The sequence below is a fragment of the Anastrepha ludens genome, chromosome 2 (genome assembly GCF_028408465.1).
Source record: "Anastrepha ludens isolate Willacy chromosome 2, idAnaLude1.1, whole genome shotgun sequence".
In the NCBI taxonomy this organism is placed as follows: Eukaryota; Metazoa; Arthropoda; class Insecta; order Diptera; family Tephritidae; genus Anastrepha; species Anastrepha ludens.
The window spans coordinates 67969063-67989432 of NC_071498.1; the positions used below are offsets into that span (position 1 = coordinate 67969063).

General features: G+C 37.2%; 1 protein-coding gene across 3 annotated transcripts in view; it reads left to right on the forward strand.

Annotated features, from left to right (window-relative positions):
* The first annotated feature begins 11136 nt into the window (after window positions 1-11136).
* The window catches only part of LOC128871730 (facilitated trehalose transporter Tret1), a 52712-nt gene continuing 43478 nt past the window's right edge, over window positions 11137-20370 (forward strand). For all 3 annotated transcript variants that reach the window (XM_054113728.1, XM_054113732.1, XM_054113734.1), the window contains exon 1: window positions 11137-11277. In XM_054113728.1, coding sequence (XP_053969703.1) covers window positions 11228-11277 — 50 coding nt within the window. In that variant the 5' untranslated portion in view covers window positions 11137-11227. The remainder of the gene's footprint in view (window positions 11278-20370) is intronic.

Sequence of the window (20370 nt, forward strand, 5' to 3'; positions counted from 1 at the left end):
TCGTTGTGATTCGTCGGGTTCGACAGGGACCTAACGGTGGACCAGAGCTTACTCACCTATCTCGTCGACCTTGCTCGTGAGTCCGTTGCAGTTATATTGAAGAAGCTTAAAGCTTCTTGGTAAGTTAGTAGTAACTTGGGGGGTGAGGGACACGTGGGGTTGCCTACGTTGGGCCTGCTGTGCATTCCGCTGTAGTTGTTGTGGCCTGGTGGTGGTGGGCGGCCGCGCCTCGGGGGGCGATTGCGGATGCAGAGCTCTGCAGCAGGGGGCAACATAGTCAGTTGTCCAATCATGGACTTTGTCCAAAGACTTTGTGCAATCACAGTTAAAGAGAAACCGAGATAAGCAATCACCAAACAAACTCGAACTCTCAAATAATAACAAAAAAACAAAAGAACAAAATGCAAAGCTCTATACAAACAACTCTACAACGAAATTAAAATCCAACCAAAAGAAACAACACATTATACAAAAATAATAGACTTACTAAAACAAAAAAAAAAAACAAAAAAATGTTATACATTTAGACTAAAAGAGCAACAAGGGTTTAGAATATTTTTACGACAGATGCATCACTCGACTCCTTTCGAAGACATAAAAAATTTACTTTTTGAACTAGGTCATGAGACAACAAATATTCACAACGTACAAATTAAAAACGCTTCGGGAATAAAACAACCTCTGTCACTATTTTCAATTGAACTAAAATTAAACGAAAACAATAAAGACATATACAGTATAACTCATATACTTCACTGTAAAATTAGTTTTGAGCCATCGCGTCAAAAAAGAACAATTCCTCAAAAAACTATTGTATGGTAGATCCAGTCTGCGCAAAATGTGCTGGCAAACACAAGACAAATATTATATTGTAAAATTAAGAACAAAGCGGAAACAGACCAAATTAAATGTGCTCATTGTGGCGAAAAACATACAGCTAATTATAGAGGCTGCGAAATCTACAAAAAACTCCAAATACAAAGATATCCGACACTACGCAGAAAAGAAATTCATGCTGCACAAGGGCAAGGTAATAATGAACATCACCAGGAAAATCTCGGCACTAATACAAATCAAACCCTTATACCAGGCGTTTCTTACGCACAAGCAACATCAACGAAAATATTAACAAAAGAATTTAACAACCCTAATAGTACCACATCAAGTAACGATGATTTAACTGAACTTAAAACTATGATGAAGTAATTGATAACACAAATGGCCACCATGATGAACATTGTAACCATACTGGTATCGAAGCTAGATGGTCGTATTAAGTAAAATAAAAATAGAAATTTGGAACGCAAACGGACTTACGCGCCACGAACTAGAACTCAAGACTTTTATTCTGGACAAAGCAATTGATATTATGCTAATATCCAAGACTCATGCAACTCATAAAACTTTTGTAAATATACCCAATTATTGTACAACATACACTACACTAATCACCCAGATAACAAGGCCCACGGAGGAACCGCAATAATCATCAAAAAATCAATTAAATACTACGAACCTGATGGTTACAGAAAAATCAACATACAGGCAACGACAGTTTCAATAAATATCTCAAATGGATCAATAACAATATTAGCAGTATACTGTCCACCAAAATTCAATAATACAAAAGATCAATATCTGGACTATTTAAACGGGCTGGGAAGTCGATATATCGCTGGAGGTAACTACAATGCAAAAAATTCTATTTGGGGATCAAGATTAACAACTTCGAAAGGCCGAAAAGTACTAGACGTTATAAGAGAAAATAATGGGATCTTCATAAGCACCGGAGAGCCGACATACGGGCCTACATATATCAAAAAACAACCAGATTTAATTGATTTATGTATTGTTAAAAATATTCTCCAAACCCATCTCACCATTAAGTCATGTTTGGAGCTATCATCGGATCATTCACCACTTCTAATGACAATTCTTGGAACTCTGCACCAACAAACTTTTAAAGGATTATATAATAATAAAACAGACTGGAATTATTTTCGACAAAATGTGGAAGCACAATTGACTATAAATATTTCATTAAAAACGGTAAACGAAATTAACTTTTTTCAACGATTCCATAATCAAAGCCCTCACCTTTTCGACACTAAATATAAAAATTTAACAAAAAGAATCTATTCCAATACATATCAAACAAAAAATTCAACAAAAAAGGAAACTCCGTAAAAAGTGGCAAACTACTAAACACCCCGAAGATAAGGCAAAACTTAACAAATCAACAGCTGAATTAAAAACATTATTAAAACAACACCAAGATAAAAAGCTTCAGAATTACATACATAACTTGGGTGCCACGGCAGTTAACAATTATTCTCTATGGAAAGTAACTAAAAACTTAGTCAAAGCAGTTCCACATAAACCTCCCATCAAAACACAACACGGAACTTGGGCAAAGACCAATAAAGAGAAGGAAAGCACACTAGCTGAACACTTTAAAACAATATTCTGAAACGAAAAAGACAATCAGCACATTGAACAAAATGTAAATACGAGTAACCCAGAAAATAGAATGAAAATGACAACCTCAGCAGAAATCAGATATCATTTGAATAATCTGAACAGTAAAAAAGCACCGGGCTATGATCTAATAAATGGTAAAATACTAAAAGAACTACCTGATGGAGCAATTACATATATACGACAAATGTGCAACAACATATTACGGACACAGTGCTTCCCACGCCTCTGGAAAGTTGCACAAATAAGGGCAATCCCCAAACCAGGTAAAAGTGCATCAGAAACGACATCATATCGTCCTATCAGTTCTTGCCCATTCTTTGTTCTGTTCTGTTTGAAAAAATACTCTTTGCCAGATTAGACAAAATTCTGATAGAAAAAAATATAATACCAAGCCATCAATTTGGATTTAGACGACAGCATTCAACTGTGCAACAAGTCCACAGAGTTATAAACAAAATATTAAATGATATGGAAAATAAAAGGTTCTGCATGCTGTCTACCTGGATATTGCAAAAGATTTTGACAGGGTGTTGCATAAAGGACTACTACATAAGCTCAGCCAAATATTACCACGGAATCACTTCACCATTCTCAAAAGTTATCTGGAAAACCGACATTTTTTTATAAAGTTCGAAGACGAATGCTCAAGCATGATGCAAATGATAGCAGGTGTACCCCAAGGTAGTGTCCTAGGGCCTCTATTGTACCTGATATTTGCAGCAGATATACCGATCCCAACAACAAAAAATTGCATGATAGCCACATTCGCGGATGACACGGTTTTAATGGCATCGGATAAAATAGAAAAGAAGCAATGGACAATCTTCAACAAACAATAAATGACACTGTATCATAGCTCGATAATTGGGGAATAAAAGTCAACAAAGATAAAACGGTACAAGTAATTTATACAAACAGAAACCTAAGAAACACAAATTAACAATAAAAAACAATGAAATAAAAATCCTTCCTAGTGCAAAGTACCTTGGCATAACTATAGATGAAAAACTAAATTGGAAACGACATATACAAAACAAAAGAAATGAAATCAAAAATAAGTTCAGACAACTACACTGGCTGTTGACTAAAAATTCAAAACTAAGCCTTAACAACAAAGTAGTGATATATAAATCTATAATCTCACCCATTTGGAAATATGGCATTGAAATATGGGGCACAGCAAAAAAAACCAATATCAAAATAACTTAAAGGAGGCAAACTAAAATACTTCGAACAATAACAAAAGCAGGCTGGTATATACCAAACGACGTGATCCACAGAGACCTCAACATTGACTCAATAGATGACACAATTAGAAAATACAGCATCAAGCATATGCAACGACAAACAAATCATCAAAATGAACAAATGCGCAAACTACCACAATCGGAGAAATAGGGAAAACGAAGATTAAAACGATTAACTCCAACAGAACTCACAATATAACAAAACAAAAAAAGAAAAAAAATAATAATAATTATCACTTAGAAAATAATATAATGTAGCATAACCTATGTATGTAAAGCAAAATTGAATGTTTATCTAGCATAGGTTAGAGAACAAAGAATTCCAATACTACTTTAAAAATAATTACTTATTGTTTGAATTTAACAGATTGTAATTTAAAAAGGGAAATAATAAAAAAAAAACCTCACAAATCACAATATTACCAAGCTGTTAACTGAATTTTCACTACCAAGTAATTTCAGCTCCTTTTGTTTGTTTTCTTGGTTTGTTTTATATTGGTAAGGTACCTGACATCAGACATGTCAAAAACGTGAAAAATAAAGTAACTGCCTCCGATTATTAACTGAAAGGTCTCCAAAACGCTCTGGCCAAAACTGAATCTTAAAAGCACTAAATACATATCTGATTGGATTCAACAGATCAACTACCAGCGTCCTCACAGGTCAATGCACTATTGGCGCCCTAGATAATAGAATTTGCGTACTTTACAATGACTTCTGCAGGAGTTGTGGAAATAAAGAAGAAATTAAGTCGTCACAACACCTCATCTGTGAATGTACTGCTCTTCAAAGAATCCGTGCTAAATATCTTGGCAATTATTTCTTTGAAGACCAGGAAATTTTGTAGAATGTCTCACTGGAGGGTTACATTCTGAAAAGGATCTAAGTGGTTAAAGCAACTTAGTTAAAGGATGGAAATCAAATGGAGGGTCTTAAGGCCACCGAGTGTTTTGTCTTAGACAAGCAACCTAACTAACTTCACTATAGATTGATAATTTATCGGTATAGAAAATAGCTAATGAGATTCGATAGAACTATTTATTTTGGTACTAAACTTTTTATGCGGAAACTAAAAATTGGAGGAGATATCGAAGGACAAAGGTCAATTTTAGGCTGGTTAAGAACGTTAGCTTCTTAAAAACCTCTCATCTGATTACAAAACCAAGTACATCAAAGCATCGAAATTAAAAAATATATATTTATTAACACTGGAAATTTGCTAAATTCCAGAACTAGTAAAACCATTTGCAGAAAAAAAACCATTATTATCCACTTGAACTTGGAATTATAATGCATTTTGTAGTTAACTGAGTAGAAATTTTGCATTAGTATCTAACACCACTTACTTGTATACTCGTATAACCCTTTTCTTTGTTATCCAGTTTCAAAGGACTAAATTAAAAAAAAAAAATGTAATTATAGCTTGTAAACACCTCTGTAGACGAATAAATAAATGAATAAATACTTTTACTCACTCAATGATATTAATATTGATATCAAATCCAAGGGGATACATTAAATTAATTCTTTTTTACTTTTTTCGCCTAGTCACATATATGTAGATATATTTATTTGAGTATGCATTCCGTATACTTTATTTTACACCTCAACTTCAACAGGAATAAGAACGAAGTAGATAGATTATTGCTTCCAGTTTCTCTATGTGGGTATAGTCGATTACATCAACTGCTATCGGAATTATACTTTCTTTGCTTTCTATTGCCAGTTGGAAACTTGAGGTAATCATTTAGTTGCTCTACTGATACAAGTAATTCACTGATAGCGCTCTGATATTTAGATTTACTGAGATATCGTAGACATACCATCATTCTACAAATGACAAGGCACTTTCCGCGAACCTTTGTATAGTGAACTAAATTTGCAGTTTCCACCAAGGATGATAGATTACCAGGTCTGGCCGTCTGCTATGATGGCATGACAAACCACTGTCATGACCCCGGTTTCGTTAGCCAATCAACTGATCCCTTCAAAATAGCTAAGAGTCGGTTAAAGGTTTGATGTTGGCCACGCCTCTGAATTCTTTTCGCTTTGCAATGAACAGTAGTGATAGTGATGTAATAAAAAACGAATACTGGAGTAGGGAATAAAAAATTGTCTCCAACCTAGTGCACTATATTTTTCTTTACTAAAAATTTAATGTAAAAAATATAATCATTAATGTAAATGGAACACTGAAATCTTGTATTTAATTGAGAGACTGAGTTAACAGTTTATTATGTTTTATTCACTTATTCTAAACTTGGGATTACCACTCAATCAGAAATAACAAAATCAAAGAGGAAACAGTAGATAATAAAAAATAACATAAATTCAATATATGCGAAAACCAAATACAAAATAAAGAAACAACAAAAAGAACTAGAGTATTTATTTGCTTCATGCAAAACAAATTAAAATTAATTTATTAATTCAACGGCCGTACCCTTTTTAGTAAAAGTGACTGCCAAAAAATTACTTAGGTAAGGAAATCCCACAAAGCAGGCCGGGAAAAAATTTCACTTATTATTTGATCGATCTCCATTTTTGTCTATTTTTAAACCATTAAAAAACACAACTGCACTCTAAAAAGTAGACATCAACAATGCAAAAAAGCGCGTAAAACGCTTTGAAACTGTTTTCTCGCACTCATCGGATTTGCTCTCTGCTCTTGTCGGCGTTCACTGTGTTATACACAAGCTTATTTGTATTGACTTGTATGTAATCAGTTTTATCGCACTGACAATCTTTATCTCACTGACAATCTCGGCTCGGCTTTCAGCGCTCACTCTGGTCGCACCCTTAATGGTTAATGGTTAATGGTTGTAAAGGGTTAAGGAGTAGCCCTTTAGCACTGCGACCATATTGATCTATTGTGCACCCTATGCTGTCTATTGACTGTTAAGTATGCTTATGAATTGTACCAGCTCCTTCTGAGGGAGTGATTGAAGGTCTTCATCTGTAAGCATGAACTTGTTTAAAAACCTTTTCCTTCTATGCGTCAACCCCGGACATTCGATAATGAGATGTTCCATAGACTCCTCATCTTCGCAGCAGAATCTGCAGGTGCTGGTGTTAGTTATGCCTAATTTATGTAAGTGTTTGTTGCAGGTGAAGTGACCCGTGAGGGCGCCTGTGAGAGTGCGAATGCTCTTTTTGTTTAACGTGAGGGCCATGTTGGCTCTTTTAGCGTTGAAACTTAGGAACTTTTTGGAGTGTCTAAGACCCTCTACATTGTTCCAATGCTGGTTTAGTAGAGTTTTGGCCCAGTATTTTACTTTTTGTTTTAGGTTGTTTTTGTTGAATCCGAACATAGGACTAGGTCCGATGAAGTTTTCATCTGCCCCTTTTTTGGCTTGAAAGTCTGCCTTTTCGTTGCCGTCATATCCCTCATGTCCCGGTACCCAAATTAATGAAACATTGTTTTTGGATGCCAGATTATTGAGTGCCTTGTGGCATTCTAAGAGGATTTTTGAGTTGTATGTATAGCTATCTAAAGCTTTTAGGACTGATTGGCTGTCCGAGAGTATTTTAATCCTTACTCTCTTGTGGTTTCTGCGTTGCATGATGTTTACTGCTTCCATTATTGCGTATAGTTCCGCTTGGAAGATAGTGGTGTCCCTGGTGAGAGTGTATGATTTGTGGATTCTGGGCCCCACTACACCTGCTCCTACACCATAAGGTGTTTTTGATCCATCAGTGTCCCATTTTTGTGAATCATCATTCATCCATTTCGGGTTTGTTTTCCACTCGATCCTCTCAGGAAAGGTAACTGTGTATCCTTTTGTGAAACAGAGGGTTGGGTCAATGTGGTCTGAAACTTGAGCCATGCTTATGGTGTTTTTGATTTTATTTAGGATATTTAGGTGACCGGTGAGGTTGCCCAATTTGAAATTTACTTTCATGTGTAGCATGAGTGCTTGCGTAGCTGCTTCCTCTTGGATTGCTATATGAAGTGGTGTGAGATTAAGGAGTGCTTCCATGCCAGCTGTTGGGGTAGTTCTCATAGCCCCTGTGATGCATAGGCAAGCAAGCCTTTGTACTTTTCCCAGTTTGGTTATCGCTGTTTGTTGGATAGATTTGCTCCACCATACTAGTGCCCCATACAGTATGATTGGTCTAACCATTTGGGTGTATATCCAGAGGGCCATACTAGGGCTGAGGCCCCAGGATCTCCCTAGTAATTGTTTGGTTGTCCACAAGGATTTCGTGGCTTTTTTTGTTATATTATTTATATGTGATTCCCAAGTGAGTTTTTTATCTAAGGTTAAACCTAGATATTTGACCTCTTCCTTCAGTTCTATCACTGTTTCATTTAGTTTCAATGCAGGAAACTCTAACTTTCTTTTTCTTGTGAAGGGGATTATTGTGGTTTTGTTAGCATTGATCGACAGCCCCTCCTTTTTACACCATTCCCATGTTGCGTTCAAGGCATTTTGCATTAAGTCTGTTAGTGTCCTTTCATGGTTGCCTTTTATTATAACAGATATGTCATCTGCATAACCAATGGTTATAAATCCCTTATTGTTTAGGTGCTGCACCAAGTCATCAACTAGTAGGGACCATAGCAGTGGAGAAAGAACTCCTCCTTGCGGACATCCCTTTACTGTTGTGACATTAAGTTTAGCTTGGCCAAACGAGGCTTTAATAATCCTCTGATTAAGCATTTGGCTTATCCAGTGAGTTAATATTGGGTTTGCACCTCTTTTTTCGAGTGCTGTTTCCATGGAGTTGTAATTTGCGTTGTCGAAGGCTCCCTCTATGTCCATAAAGGAACATAGGACTATTTCTTTTTGATTTAGGGCCTTTTCTATATTGACAACGAGTGTGTGCAGTGCTGTGACTGTGGATTTCCCTTTTTGGTAAGCAAATTGCAGCTTATGAAGGGGTTTTTTGAAGATTACTTCTTCTCTTAGATGGTATTCGAGTAGTTTTTCCATTGTCTTTAGCATGAACGACGATAGACTGATTGGTCTGTAAGATTTTGGAGAATCAGGGGGTTTGTTACCTCCCTTAGGAATAAATATTACCTTCACTTTCCTCCATATCTTTGGAATGTATTCCAATATTAGGCTAGCTCTGAAGATTTTCACCATGACTCGGATCAGTTCCACAGTGCCTTTGGATAGAAGTGCTGGGAATATTCCATCCGGCCCTGGTGATTTAAAGGGTTAAAGGAGTTAATTGCCCACTCTACCCTTTCGAAATTTATGATTTTATTGACAAATGAGACCGTAGATCTCCGTTGATGGTGAGTTACCATGTCTAGACTATTGTCGATTGATGGGTCATGACTTTTACAATCTGGGAAGTGAGTCTTTAGAAGAAGCTCTAGTGTTTCTACGAATGTGTTGGTAATAGCAGGAATCAACATTGAGGCCTTTATTCTGCCCCTGCACAAAGTCCAGTATCTTGGCTGTCTCGACTTTGACTGAGTTGGGAAAGTACCCCACTGCGATCCGAGAGTGAGGAATTTTGGATTCCTCTGTGGCCCACAGTGTTGCACCCTCCCACGGCGACGCATTAGAAATGGCCGCCTTGACCCATTCCGCCGAAGTGCTCTCCTTACAATGCAGGACAAGGTATCCTGCCTTGTAAGTAGTGCCCAAGAACGCTGGTTTTGTGGCCATGTTTTTCCCCGCCAGTATTTTGTCTAACAGGAGTTGTTGGATGGAGTCCATTTGTTCGGTTGTCAGTACCGTGTTGGGGTAGTCCCTAGCAAGTACTGCCAACCTGACTCCTGTTGTTATGTCTTTGTATGTGGCAGTGGGCTGCCACTTTTTGCTCTTTAGAGCTGCGTCTTTCGATGTGGACGAACCATCATCTTTAGGCCGCTTTTTTGCTGTTGCTTCGGGTGGTGTGTCCTCAACCGACCTTAGTCGTTTCGGCCCCGTCGTTGGTTTTCCTGTGTTTTTGCACATGGGCTCCAGAGCCTTAGCATAAGCTTCTTCTCTGGTTAGCCCTTTTTTTAGGAAGTGTGCAAGTCTTCTCTTGCCCGCACCACTGAGCCTTTTTGACTGTTCCGTTTTCGGCCCTACGCCACCGGTGTTTGGAGTCGTCTCGGCAGTTCTCACGCCTTCAACTGCGGACCGTTCCTCCTTATTAGTTTGAGGCTTGGTGGCCTCTTCCTGTTGAGGTGTGACCGCCTCTGGTTTTTGAGGTTTTTTGTTAGCCTCTTGGTTGAAGCCTTCTTGGCCGCTTCCGCCATTTTTTTGTTTTTGTTTGCTGGTATTCATTTTTGTTCCCACGAGTAAAGGGGTATATCGGTCACCTGCGCCAGTGCCCCGGTAGCGCAGGAAGGCATTTTTGAAATGGGGCCTCGCCAGGGCGCCCCAAGTCCGCATACTAGCGACTAGATCCCCCTCTAACCAAGCATCCCTCGGCGTATGCTGTTCCACCTTGGATTGGGGATTTATACTTACCCAAGAAAGTTTACTCTTCCCGCCCGACTATATTAGCCAGGACCCCAACAGAGACATGACCGTGCTGGGGTATCCTGTTTCCAGTGGCCACCACGGGGAGGAATAGTCGCACTTCCGACAGTCTTGCAGTTAAGGCACAAAGTCCACGAAGGCCTTTGCGTTGTTCCCCCTACAAAGACTGCCAGCAATGACCACCCTTAGTCTTGAGAATAAATTTTTTCTTATTCCAAAGTTCATTTCCCTCAAGTACCCCGTCCTAGTACTTCCCACCAAATCTCTGATTACCCTAATGTACCTCCATAATGCCAGTTAAATAAAGCTTGCTAAAAATTATTAAACTTTTATTAAGTAAGTTTTTCGATTTGAAGCAGTTTTGATTTTGCTTTTTGTCGAACGTAGAGGACGACTTTTTACATTTCTCGACATATCCGCGGCATTTATAGTCAGATTTAAAAGTGTATCGATGTTTTTGTATCAAGGAGAAATTTTTTTGTGCAGTAAAAAAATTTAAAACAAGAAAGAAATTTTTAAAACACAAATCTATTTGTTTCATTTTATTGATATTTTCTGAAGTGGAGTAGATGCTTTCGCAGTGTAAAAGTGGGTAACCACTCAGATGTTATTTGTTGGCAGAGGTAATTAACACTTGCAAACTAATTTAAAATCAAAGCATCCAATGACGGCATTACAAACTGGCAACCAGACGCAGCTGATGGTGCGCCTTTATTTTGCACAGAAGCTGAAATATAAACCCGACGTGATGCATAGAAGATGGCTGAGTACATATGTACACATTATATATAAGTATACGTACTTAAATACATATAACAAGCAAATAAAATGTGTGTTTGAAGGTATAGCATGTACAGACATTCATACATACACACATATATACATATAATATGGAGTTATGAATAGTTGAATTTTTTCATGTGGGTTCAAATCGGTTAACAAAATTTTCTATTACTTAGTGCGCGCATATTATGAAAAAGGCTTGGACGTTCTCCGCGACGTAAAAGGTTCAGGTTTAGAAAATTGGTGTTAATGTGAAATAATAAGCCACACAGAGAAAAAATTGTAATGGCAGAGACCAGGCTGAGGCGGAATTTTAGTAGTCACATGCCAACAATGTAAGTTTCAATTACCGGCAAGAATTTAAATAAACATGTAAATAAAATACATAATGAATTTATCTAATGCATTCAATATAATTAATAAAATGTATTAATTTTCGAACGAATTATAGTATATTTACAACCAAAAGGTATACATATACTGACAAGGTAGGCTGAGTGTACGTGTACAAAATATGGTGGCATTAAGTGTTAACGGATAATGAAAATTACACACAATTCTAACCGAACTTCCTGCTTCTTTAAGTACCAAATTTCTACGTTTCTTGGCAAGTTACCCCAAAACCCTGTTAAAGCTAACAAATTATCGAAATTATTGAGAAGAAGCACAGTTTTATGAAATTTCTCCACAATCGAAATTTAAGTGAACTAATGTTTAAAGGTGAAATTATTTCAACACAGAAACCCTAGAGTTGTGTACGATTTAGATATGATAAGTATGCGGTTATTAAACGAAAAATGCGAATCAAATATAACTCGCCCAATACAAATTAGTAACATCATTCTTAAGCCGCGCACGTTCAGCATTTTTTACACTCGAAAGAACTTTCTGATCGTCTGCGTTGAGGAACGAAAAATAACTAAATATGTAGACGGTCTTTTAAAGGAGACGGTTAGATGTCAGTAGTGAATACTTCCTAGACGGAAATTTTTTTTTTATGCCATTTTTGACGGTTGTGAAATAGACAGATGAACAAGACGTTAAAATTATTGAAATTTATGATGAAAATGGTCGACCTTTAAAAACAACATATTGCAAAACTCGTAGTTTTTGGTGGAAATAAACGTCCAAATGAGTCAATACTTCAAAGGTTGGTGAAAAAATATCAAGAAACTAATTCTGTCGAGGATAGAAAAAGAACTGTCAGACTAAAGACTATAAGGTATGTTGCGTATTTTACCATCTATCTCTCCACGTTCAGAACAATTAGGCATGAATTGGTTATTTGACGGAATTTACCTGTAGATTTGCTAATGGGGGACATTTAAGTGATAAAATTTTTCAAATAAAATTGTTAAGTGCTATATTTTGAATAAAAATAGTGAAAACTTTTGAATAATAAATAGTGGATTTTTACACTTTCTATTTAAAGACAGTCTTGATGTTGTTCCACAAATGGCCCCTCCGTTTTAAGCCGACTTCATACGGCAGAACCTTTTTCATGACAGAAACACACTCGGAGGTTTGCTATTGGCTGCCAAGGTGCAACCGCTGTTTCGTGCAAGGAGATTCGAACGTACGCACTTTCGAATAGTAGTCATGCTCCAACTTATCGGCTACGGCGGTAGTAAGGGTCCTCATATTTTACCTTGGGAATGCTTGAAGTGGCTATGAATTTATACGTTTAGTTGACAAATATAAACTCCATTGTTGACATTAACAGCAGGAGTTTGTTCGATTTGCAACCACAACCACTGTGTTGTATGTTTTTTAAAATGTCATTCCGATAACTTTGACAAAAATATATCGTTGTGGTGCCAAAAATTCATATTACTCTTTACCTATCTATGAGAAATAAGTGCCGAACAACAGAAAAGTATCAGCTTAGCAATTGCAACAGGGTTGCAAACCTTTAGTGCTACAGTACTGCTATTTTATCACGTGCTTCGAACATGCCCGAGCTTATCTATTAAAGTTTCATTCAAACTTCGTCAATACAAATACGCAAACATAAGGTAAAATCTTCCGAGAAATATTTTTTGAATATTTTAATCCATTAACGCTCTAACGAAAGGGTATTGTAGTCCTGAGGGTATTGTAGTAATGAAAGGGTATTGTAGTAATGAGTATGTAGGTCGTTAGAGCACTCTCAGGAAAAGTCTGCATGCGAAGAACATAGAAGTCTAAAAAGTAACAAAAATATATATACATACACACATATATACTTAGTCTTGCCATAATTTCTGTGCAAAGCATACGGCGAGAACAAATTCGCAGAAAAAGATCTATTATTTTTACTTTTTTTCGTATATTGTCTACTCAAAAATTACACTCAGTTTCGTGGCAAATTTCGCTTGTTGACAATGGAGTGGGAAGCTAAGGAAAATCGCCTTGCAGTGATTGCTCTACACAAGTCTGGTAAAAGTGAAAGTAAGATTTATGAATTGCTGAAAAAACCTAATATTTCGAGAATGTTTGTTTACCACACGATCAATCGTTTTTCCCAAACTTCTGAAGTGACAGAGAGAAAAAGAAGTGGTCGTCCTCGCGTGGATCGAACTAGAGTATCCTTAAAAGCCGTTCGCAGAAATCTCTTTAGGAAACAGAAAATCATGTCCAGGGAAATGAATGTATCGACTAGATCTATGTCAAGACTAATTAGACATGATCTCCACATGAAAGCCTTCCATCGCTCATCTGGTAATCTTTTGTTAATGCTTTTGAAGAAAATTAGCCTCGACAGATACAAGCAGCTTCTTCGGCGGACATGCGGTCAAGGGCCATGAAAACATCATTTACCCAGAGGAGACAATTTCCACTGTGGAAAAAGTTTTTAATATGCAAAACGCCCGAACCTATGCTAAAACTTCCAAGGACACAACCTCCGTAATAGTTTGGTGGAGAGTCTTGTAATATTCTTGGGTTCGTAGCCACAGAAGATTGGGCGTCTGGAAGTCCAGAGCTGAATCCATTGGGCTCCAGTTTGTGGTCAGATTTGGAGAACATGGCCTGTCGAAGATCTCACAGAAATTTGGAGAGTCTCAAACAATCTTTGGTTCGAGCACCGACGTCAATATCCATGGAAACCGAGAGTGTTGAAATAGCTGAATGAGCTAATCGTTTGAAGGCTTGTATAAAATCAAATTGTGATTATTGATAACGTCTCGTTCATATTTGAGCAGAAGGTATAACGGACTTAACTTGCAACAGAACTTATGGCAGGACTAAGTATATAACTATATCTGCAAAGCTCTGTTCATTTGCAATATAAATGCTAATTAAAAAATAAGTTTTGTGTATTTTTACAAAAAAATGTTTTTTCTACCCATTTGTTTCAAACTAGTTTTAAAATTTAAAAAATAAAATTTTTCTACAATATAATCTTAAAGTTTATGTCGAATTTGAAAATTACTTGACGAATGGTCTGAGCTAACCGTGTTAAAATAAAACGACAAAAATGTAAACTGGGAGTTTATGGTCACAAATTTATATCTGATTTTCAGTTAAACAAGGTTGAAACGTCTATATTTGCAGGCTTACATTCAGTTTAAAAAATTCACAACAGTTAAACTAGCGCTTTAAAATTTAATAATTGCGTTCAATTTCAGAATATTGGAGTTTTCCTTAAAGATTTGGACACATTCATCGTTTTCAACCTATTCTCAAATTCTTTTTGCTCAAAAATTAAATACGAATTTATATGCCTCGATTTTTTTCTAACAAAGCCACCCATATTAAACCCCAAATTAAACTTACACATGTATGTGATAATTTCAAGTCTTGGGTCGGAAACAAGCAGACACAACTGAAGCTGAAAGAAAAATACGAGGGGGGTTCAAAAAGTACCCGTGTTAGAAATGAAGACACCATTTTTCAAACAATTTGTTTTTATTTTCCAACATGGTCGCCTTTAGAAAGATACACTTCTCCCAACGCTCCGGCCTCGTTTGAATTACATTGTTTTCCCGTGAGCCATTTCTTTATGCTAGGGAACAAGAAAAAGTCACAGGGGGCCAGATCGGGTGAATACAGGGGTGCGGCAGCAATTCATACAGTCTGGCGGCGACAACTCCGGATGAATGTGCCGGTGCGTTATCGTGGTGAAACAGCACTTTCTTTTTCCCCAAATGCGGCCGTGTCCCCTTCAATTTTTTGTAAAAGCGGTTCAATAACTCATTATAGTATTGTCCAGTGATCGTTTTTCCCTTTTTTTTTAAATTTGGATGACGCCGTTCGCATTCCAAAAAATAGTCGCCTTGACCTTTCCGGCCGATGGGACTGTCTTCGCTTTCTTTGGAGCAGATTCACCGAGAGAAATCGATTGTTTTAATTATTGCTTAGTTTCTGGTGTATTATGATGAATCCAGCTTTCATCAACGGTGACAACTCGACGCAAAAATTCCTTGGGATCTCGCTTAAATTGCTCTAAACACTGTGTCGAAGGTAACACCCACATCCGCTTGTTTTTGCTTGTGAGCAATCGCGGCACCCCTTGTTCCGACAATTTTTTCCCCGCCAACTTATCATGTAATATATGTATTAATTGCGATTCCGGTCGATACACCTATGACCTCTGTTACTTCGCGCACTTTCGTTTGTCGATTAGCGAGAATGACGTCGTGGACTTTTTGAATGATTTCCGCGGTAACCACGTCTGCGGGCGTACTGGTCGCTCCTCATCAAAAATGGATGTTCGCCCACGTTTAAATTTATTGAACCAATATCTAACTGTGGTCATAGATGGTGAAGCGTTCCCATAGGCAGCGTCCAACTTTGCTTTTATCTCCTCACATTTTTTGCCATCTAAAAACAAAAAGCGAAATACCAAACGAAACTACTCTTTTTCCATCTTAGCGAACATCACGAAACACGTCTTACTCGAACGTGTTTCCAAATCCAAACTAAGCTATCAATCAGTCTGAAATTTGTTTTGCTGTCGTTTGATAGATGGCAGCACACGATACTAAAACCAACTTCCCTTAAGAATGCCCTCTGTCATCGAACACGGGCACTTATTGAACAGTCCTCGCAATGTTTCATATGCATTATTAATGAGAGCAAATCATGTGCAGAAATCGGTCAAATGATGAATAGAAGGCGTTTCACTATTTATAGCATAATTAAGCGATTCAAAGGGGAAACAAATCTCAAAAGGCGACCTCATATACTGGATGACCTTGCAAATTGGCAGGCAGTGATGAACACCATAAAATAAGGAAAATAAAAAGGAATCCAAAAATTACATCAACGTAAGTAGTAGCAGAAGTTCGTGAAGAGATTATAGTAAAGAAGTCCATTCGAGAGGGTATAGCCGGGTATAGCTCGCGAATAGCACGACGGAAATTACTCATCAGCAAAATCAATAAAAATAAGAAGCTGGAGTTTGCAAAGGAATATAAAAAAAACCACTTGATTTCTGGAGCAACATTATTTTTAGCAACGAGAGAAAGTTCAACATTTTCGATCGGGGGGAAGGATTTGAGTCTGGAGAAAACCCTAAACTGAATTCGAAAAAGTACAGTAAAACTTGGTAGTGGGAGTGTAATGGAGTGAGGGTGTATGTCAACGGCAGACGTGGGTCTTGTATTCATTGATGGAATTATAAACAAATCACTTTGCCTTTATATTTTAAAAGAAGACTTGTATGAAAGTGCGCAAAAACAATGTGTTGGGAATAACTTTTATTTTCAACAACACCACCACAGTCTCCACACTTGAATCCCATCGAACATTTGTGGGATGAACTCGGTAGGCACGTCGCTAAAATTAATATAACAAGCAAAACCCAACTGAAGGAGGTACTCCAACAGGAATGCAAAATTGGACCCATGTGACTAAAAAATTAATTAGCTCTATGCCAAATAGATAGATAAATATAGGAAAGTTTCCAACCTTAATCAGTGAGAGTATGGAAGGAGCTCTGGTATTCTCAGCAATTGGACCACAGACTGTGGTTTAAGTGTAAACCCGAGAAAAACTGAACTGATGCTATTCACCAAGAAAACCAAGCTACCAAACTTTAATCTCCCAAAACTAAAGGGCGTTAGTCTCACGCTAACCCAACATGCAAAATACCTAGGTGTTATCCTAGACCCCAAATTCAGCTGGAAGTCCAACGTAGAGTACAGGGTAAAGAAAACGAATTTAGCACGTAAAAGAGAATGTTGGGTAAAAAATGGGGTATCCAACCAAAACTATCCAATTGGTCCTACACAGCCATTGTAAGGCCAATACTAACATATGCCGCACTAGTTTGGTGGCCTGCAACAGAAAAGAAATACAACAAAACTAAGCTGAACAAGTTACAAAGAACAGCGTGTATCTTAACTACAGGAGCGTTCATCACCAGTCCTACTCAAGCACTCAATGTACTAACTCATCTGCTACCATTAGATTTACATATTAAAACAATCGCTACTTGCAGCGCGGGGAGACTCAGAGAAATAGGAAGCTGGACAACAAGGTCGTACGGTCACAGTAAGATCCTCCTACAGGGACCCTCGCTGCTCAAAAACAGATCCGACTACACAGTCCCCGACCTTAGCTGCAAGAAAGACTTTACGGTACGTTTTCTACAGAGAGCCGAAAGGGAAGGTGATTGGACGGTTCTAAGATGAACTTTGGTGTAGGAGCTGGCTTCCATTCGGAGCCATTCAACCTATCTCAGTCAATTCGTCTCCCTGATTATGCCAGCGTGTTGCAGGCAGAACTTTTAGCCATCAGAGAAGCATGCAAATCAAAAAAACTCTACAAGGAAGTTGGTGCAAGAGTAGGTATCTTTTCAGACATTCAAGCAGCTATCAAGTCCTTGGACTCCAACTCCATTTCATCCAAACTAGTCTTACAGTATAGAGAGGAGCTGGAATTGCTTAGTCATTGGCTTGAAATGACTCTGATATGGGTTCCCGGTCATAGGAACATACGGGGTAATGAGATAGCGGATGAGCTAGCAAGAAAAGGTTCAACACTAGACTTAGCAGAGGCGGTGGCAGTATTCACCCCACTGAACACAATAAAAGCATTCATTGCTTTGAACTGTATTACAACAAAAAACACATGGCCGCCATACAAAATCCAAAGGACGAATCACCTGTTAGGATGTTTTTGACCAAACATCTCACGCATCACTGCAACCCTTACAGGTCATTGGAAAGTAGGGGAGCATGCAGCCAGACTCAACCTCCCCTTCAATCCAATTTGTAGAAGCTGTCAAGCGGAAGGGACGAAGGAAAGTCTTTTCCACTATTTATGTGAATGCCCGGGGCTAGCTAGGGTAAGCCTTTCCTACAGCAAATTAAGGAGATCTCAGACATTGAAATAAAGGATTTGCTGTTATAATAGGACTCCGCCAAATGGATCTTACGTGGAAACGAAAAAGAAGACATCATCACACGAGACAGTGGTAGTAAAACGGTGCTGGTCACTAATTAGGATTATTTCAGTGGAAATATTAAACCACTTCAACAACAACAACAACAACAACAACATGCCAAATAGACTTAATGAACTAAATATTTTATTTGAGAAATTGAAGCGAGTGAATAACTTTATCGTTTAAAAATATGAAGAATTCTGTGATTTTTGTTAATTTTTTATTCGTGGAATAAAGATTTGTTAAGATTATATTAGTTTGAAATATACAATAAATTTGTGGATTTTTCTTAGAAGAACGTTATTATTTATATTCACTTTTTCTCAAGATACAGCTTGAATGAAAAATTAGTTGTTGTGTGATTAATTTTGTGTGTATGTATGTATACAGGCTAAATTAATCAAACTTATAGGAAATATTAATATTAAAAATATGGTTACAAAATTACAAAGTTTCCCTGCAAACTGTTGCAATCTTACGAAGCAGGCATATTAAATATGTGGATTTGAACAAAAAGCAATAGCATTTCGAATGGTACACTGAAATATCACAAGGAAGGTATGCACAAGTATGTTTGTAGATTGTATTGTTGTATTTTTATTCGCTTGGAAAGTAGCAACAACGTCTTCAAATCTGTCGTAAAGCTATAGAAATTATGACATGCGATTTTTTAACTGTTAATTGTATTTTTGAGTTATTTATTGTATTATTGAGTTATTCAGTTTTGATGTTTAGAAATGGAATACCCAGGAGGCAAAAATCAACATTTTCAAGAGCTCGAATGGGAGGTCCTTCAGCATTTGTCGTATTCTCCGGACCTTGCGCCGATCGATTACCATCTTTTCCGCTCCCTGCCAAACTATGTGAAGGACGTTACCTTGGATAACAAAGAGACCCTGAAAAACTAGCTCAACAACTTCTTTGACACCAGTCCAGGCGATTTTTAAGGGCATACACAAATTGGTCGAGAGGTGGGAAGAGGTTGTAAACAGCAATTGATTAACTTATTGATATTACTTTGTGTTTTTTTGTTGAAATAAAAGTCTTCGGTAAAAACGCGACTCTTATTCCCCAACCCAATATTTATATAGTGGGTCTAATTATGAAAAACAGTAATTTGTCATTGAAAATAGTTTTGCCAACATTTTTTCTTTTCCGCTTGTTTACATACTCGTATCCCTTATATACTCAGAACAGATCTATTTAATTCTGCCTTAAATTTGTTTTTCTTTTCCCAACCTATCGAAGATTGCATATATTATTCCTGTTCTCAAGAGTGACTATTCTGAAACACCAAAAAATTATGAATTTTGCAATATGTTGTTCTTAAAGATCGATAATTTTATATTAAGTTTGTCTTCATGATATAAACATAAAAAAGGTACCGTCTATGAATTATTCACCACTGATATCTAGGAGTTACTTTTGAAAGAACCTTTATTATTGTTGGCCCTAAAATGGTTTTAATATATTTTATATTATATTTATATTATTTATATTTAACTGATTGACTGTTATCATACCGAATTTCGATAAAAGAGGTAGGTATGTTTTCCGCCGTCATATTCCGATGTTCGCATTTTTATGCGACTCGTTTACGATTGTACCGATTCGAACCTTGGTTTTCGGTCAGTCGCAAGGCTCAATATTGGGTCGTTTACTTTTTAGTAAACAAACTGGCATTGTCTACTTCTGTGAACATGCTTATGTATATTAATTTGTGTACCGATGATATACATATCTACTACTCGCGACCAATTAGATTTGAAGTTCTTAAGAGAATAGAAATCTGGGCCAAAACGATTAGATTAAATGCTGTAAAACTGCGGGTTCTATCTATATCACCTGACTCTTTTGACCTCAGTGTCATTCAACTTACTCAGATCAACCATTGCATTTCAGCAATATATTTTGTTTTAAGAAATCTTTGGCTTACTTGTCCTGCCGAATGAGTCGAAACTGAGCGGCCACTTCTCGTATTAGTGGGAATCTTGATTGTGAATAGAGAAATAAACTAAAACTAATGCTGCTGCATTTATACATATTATATATAGGA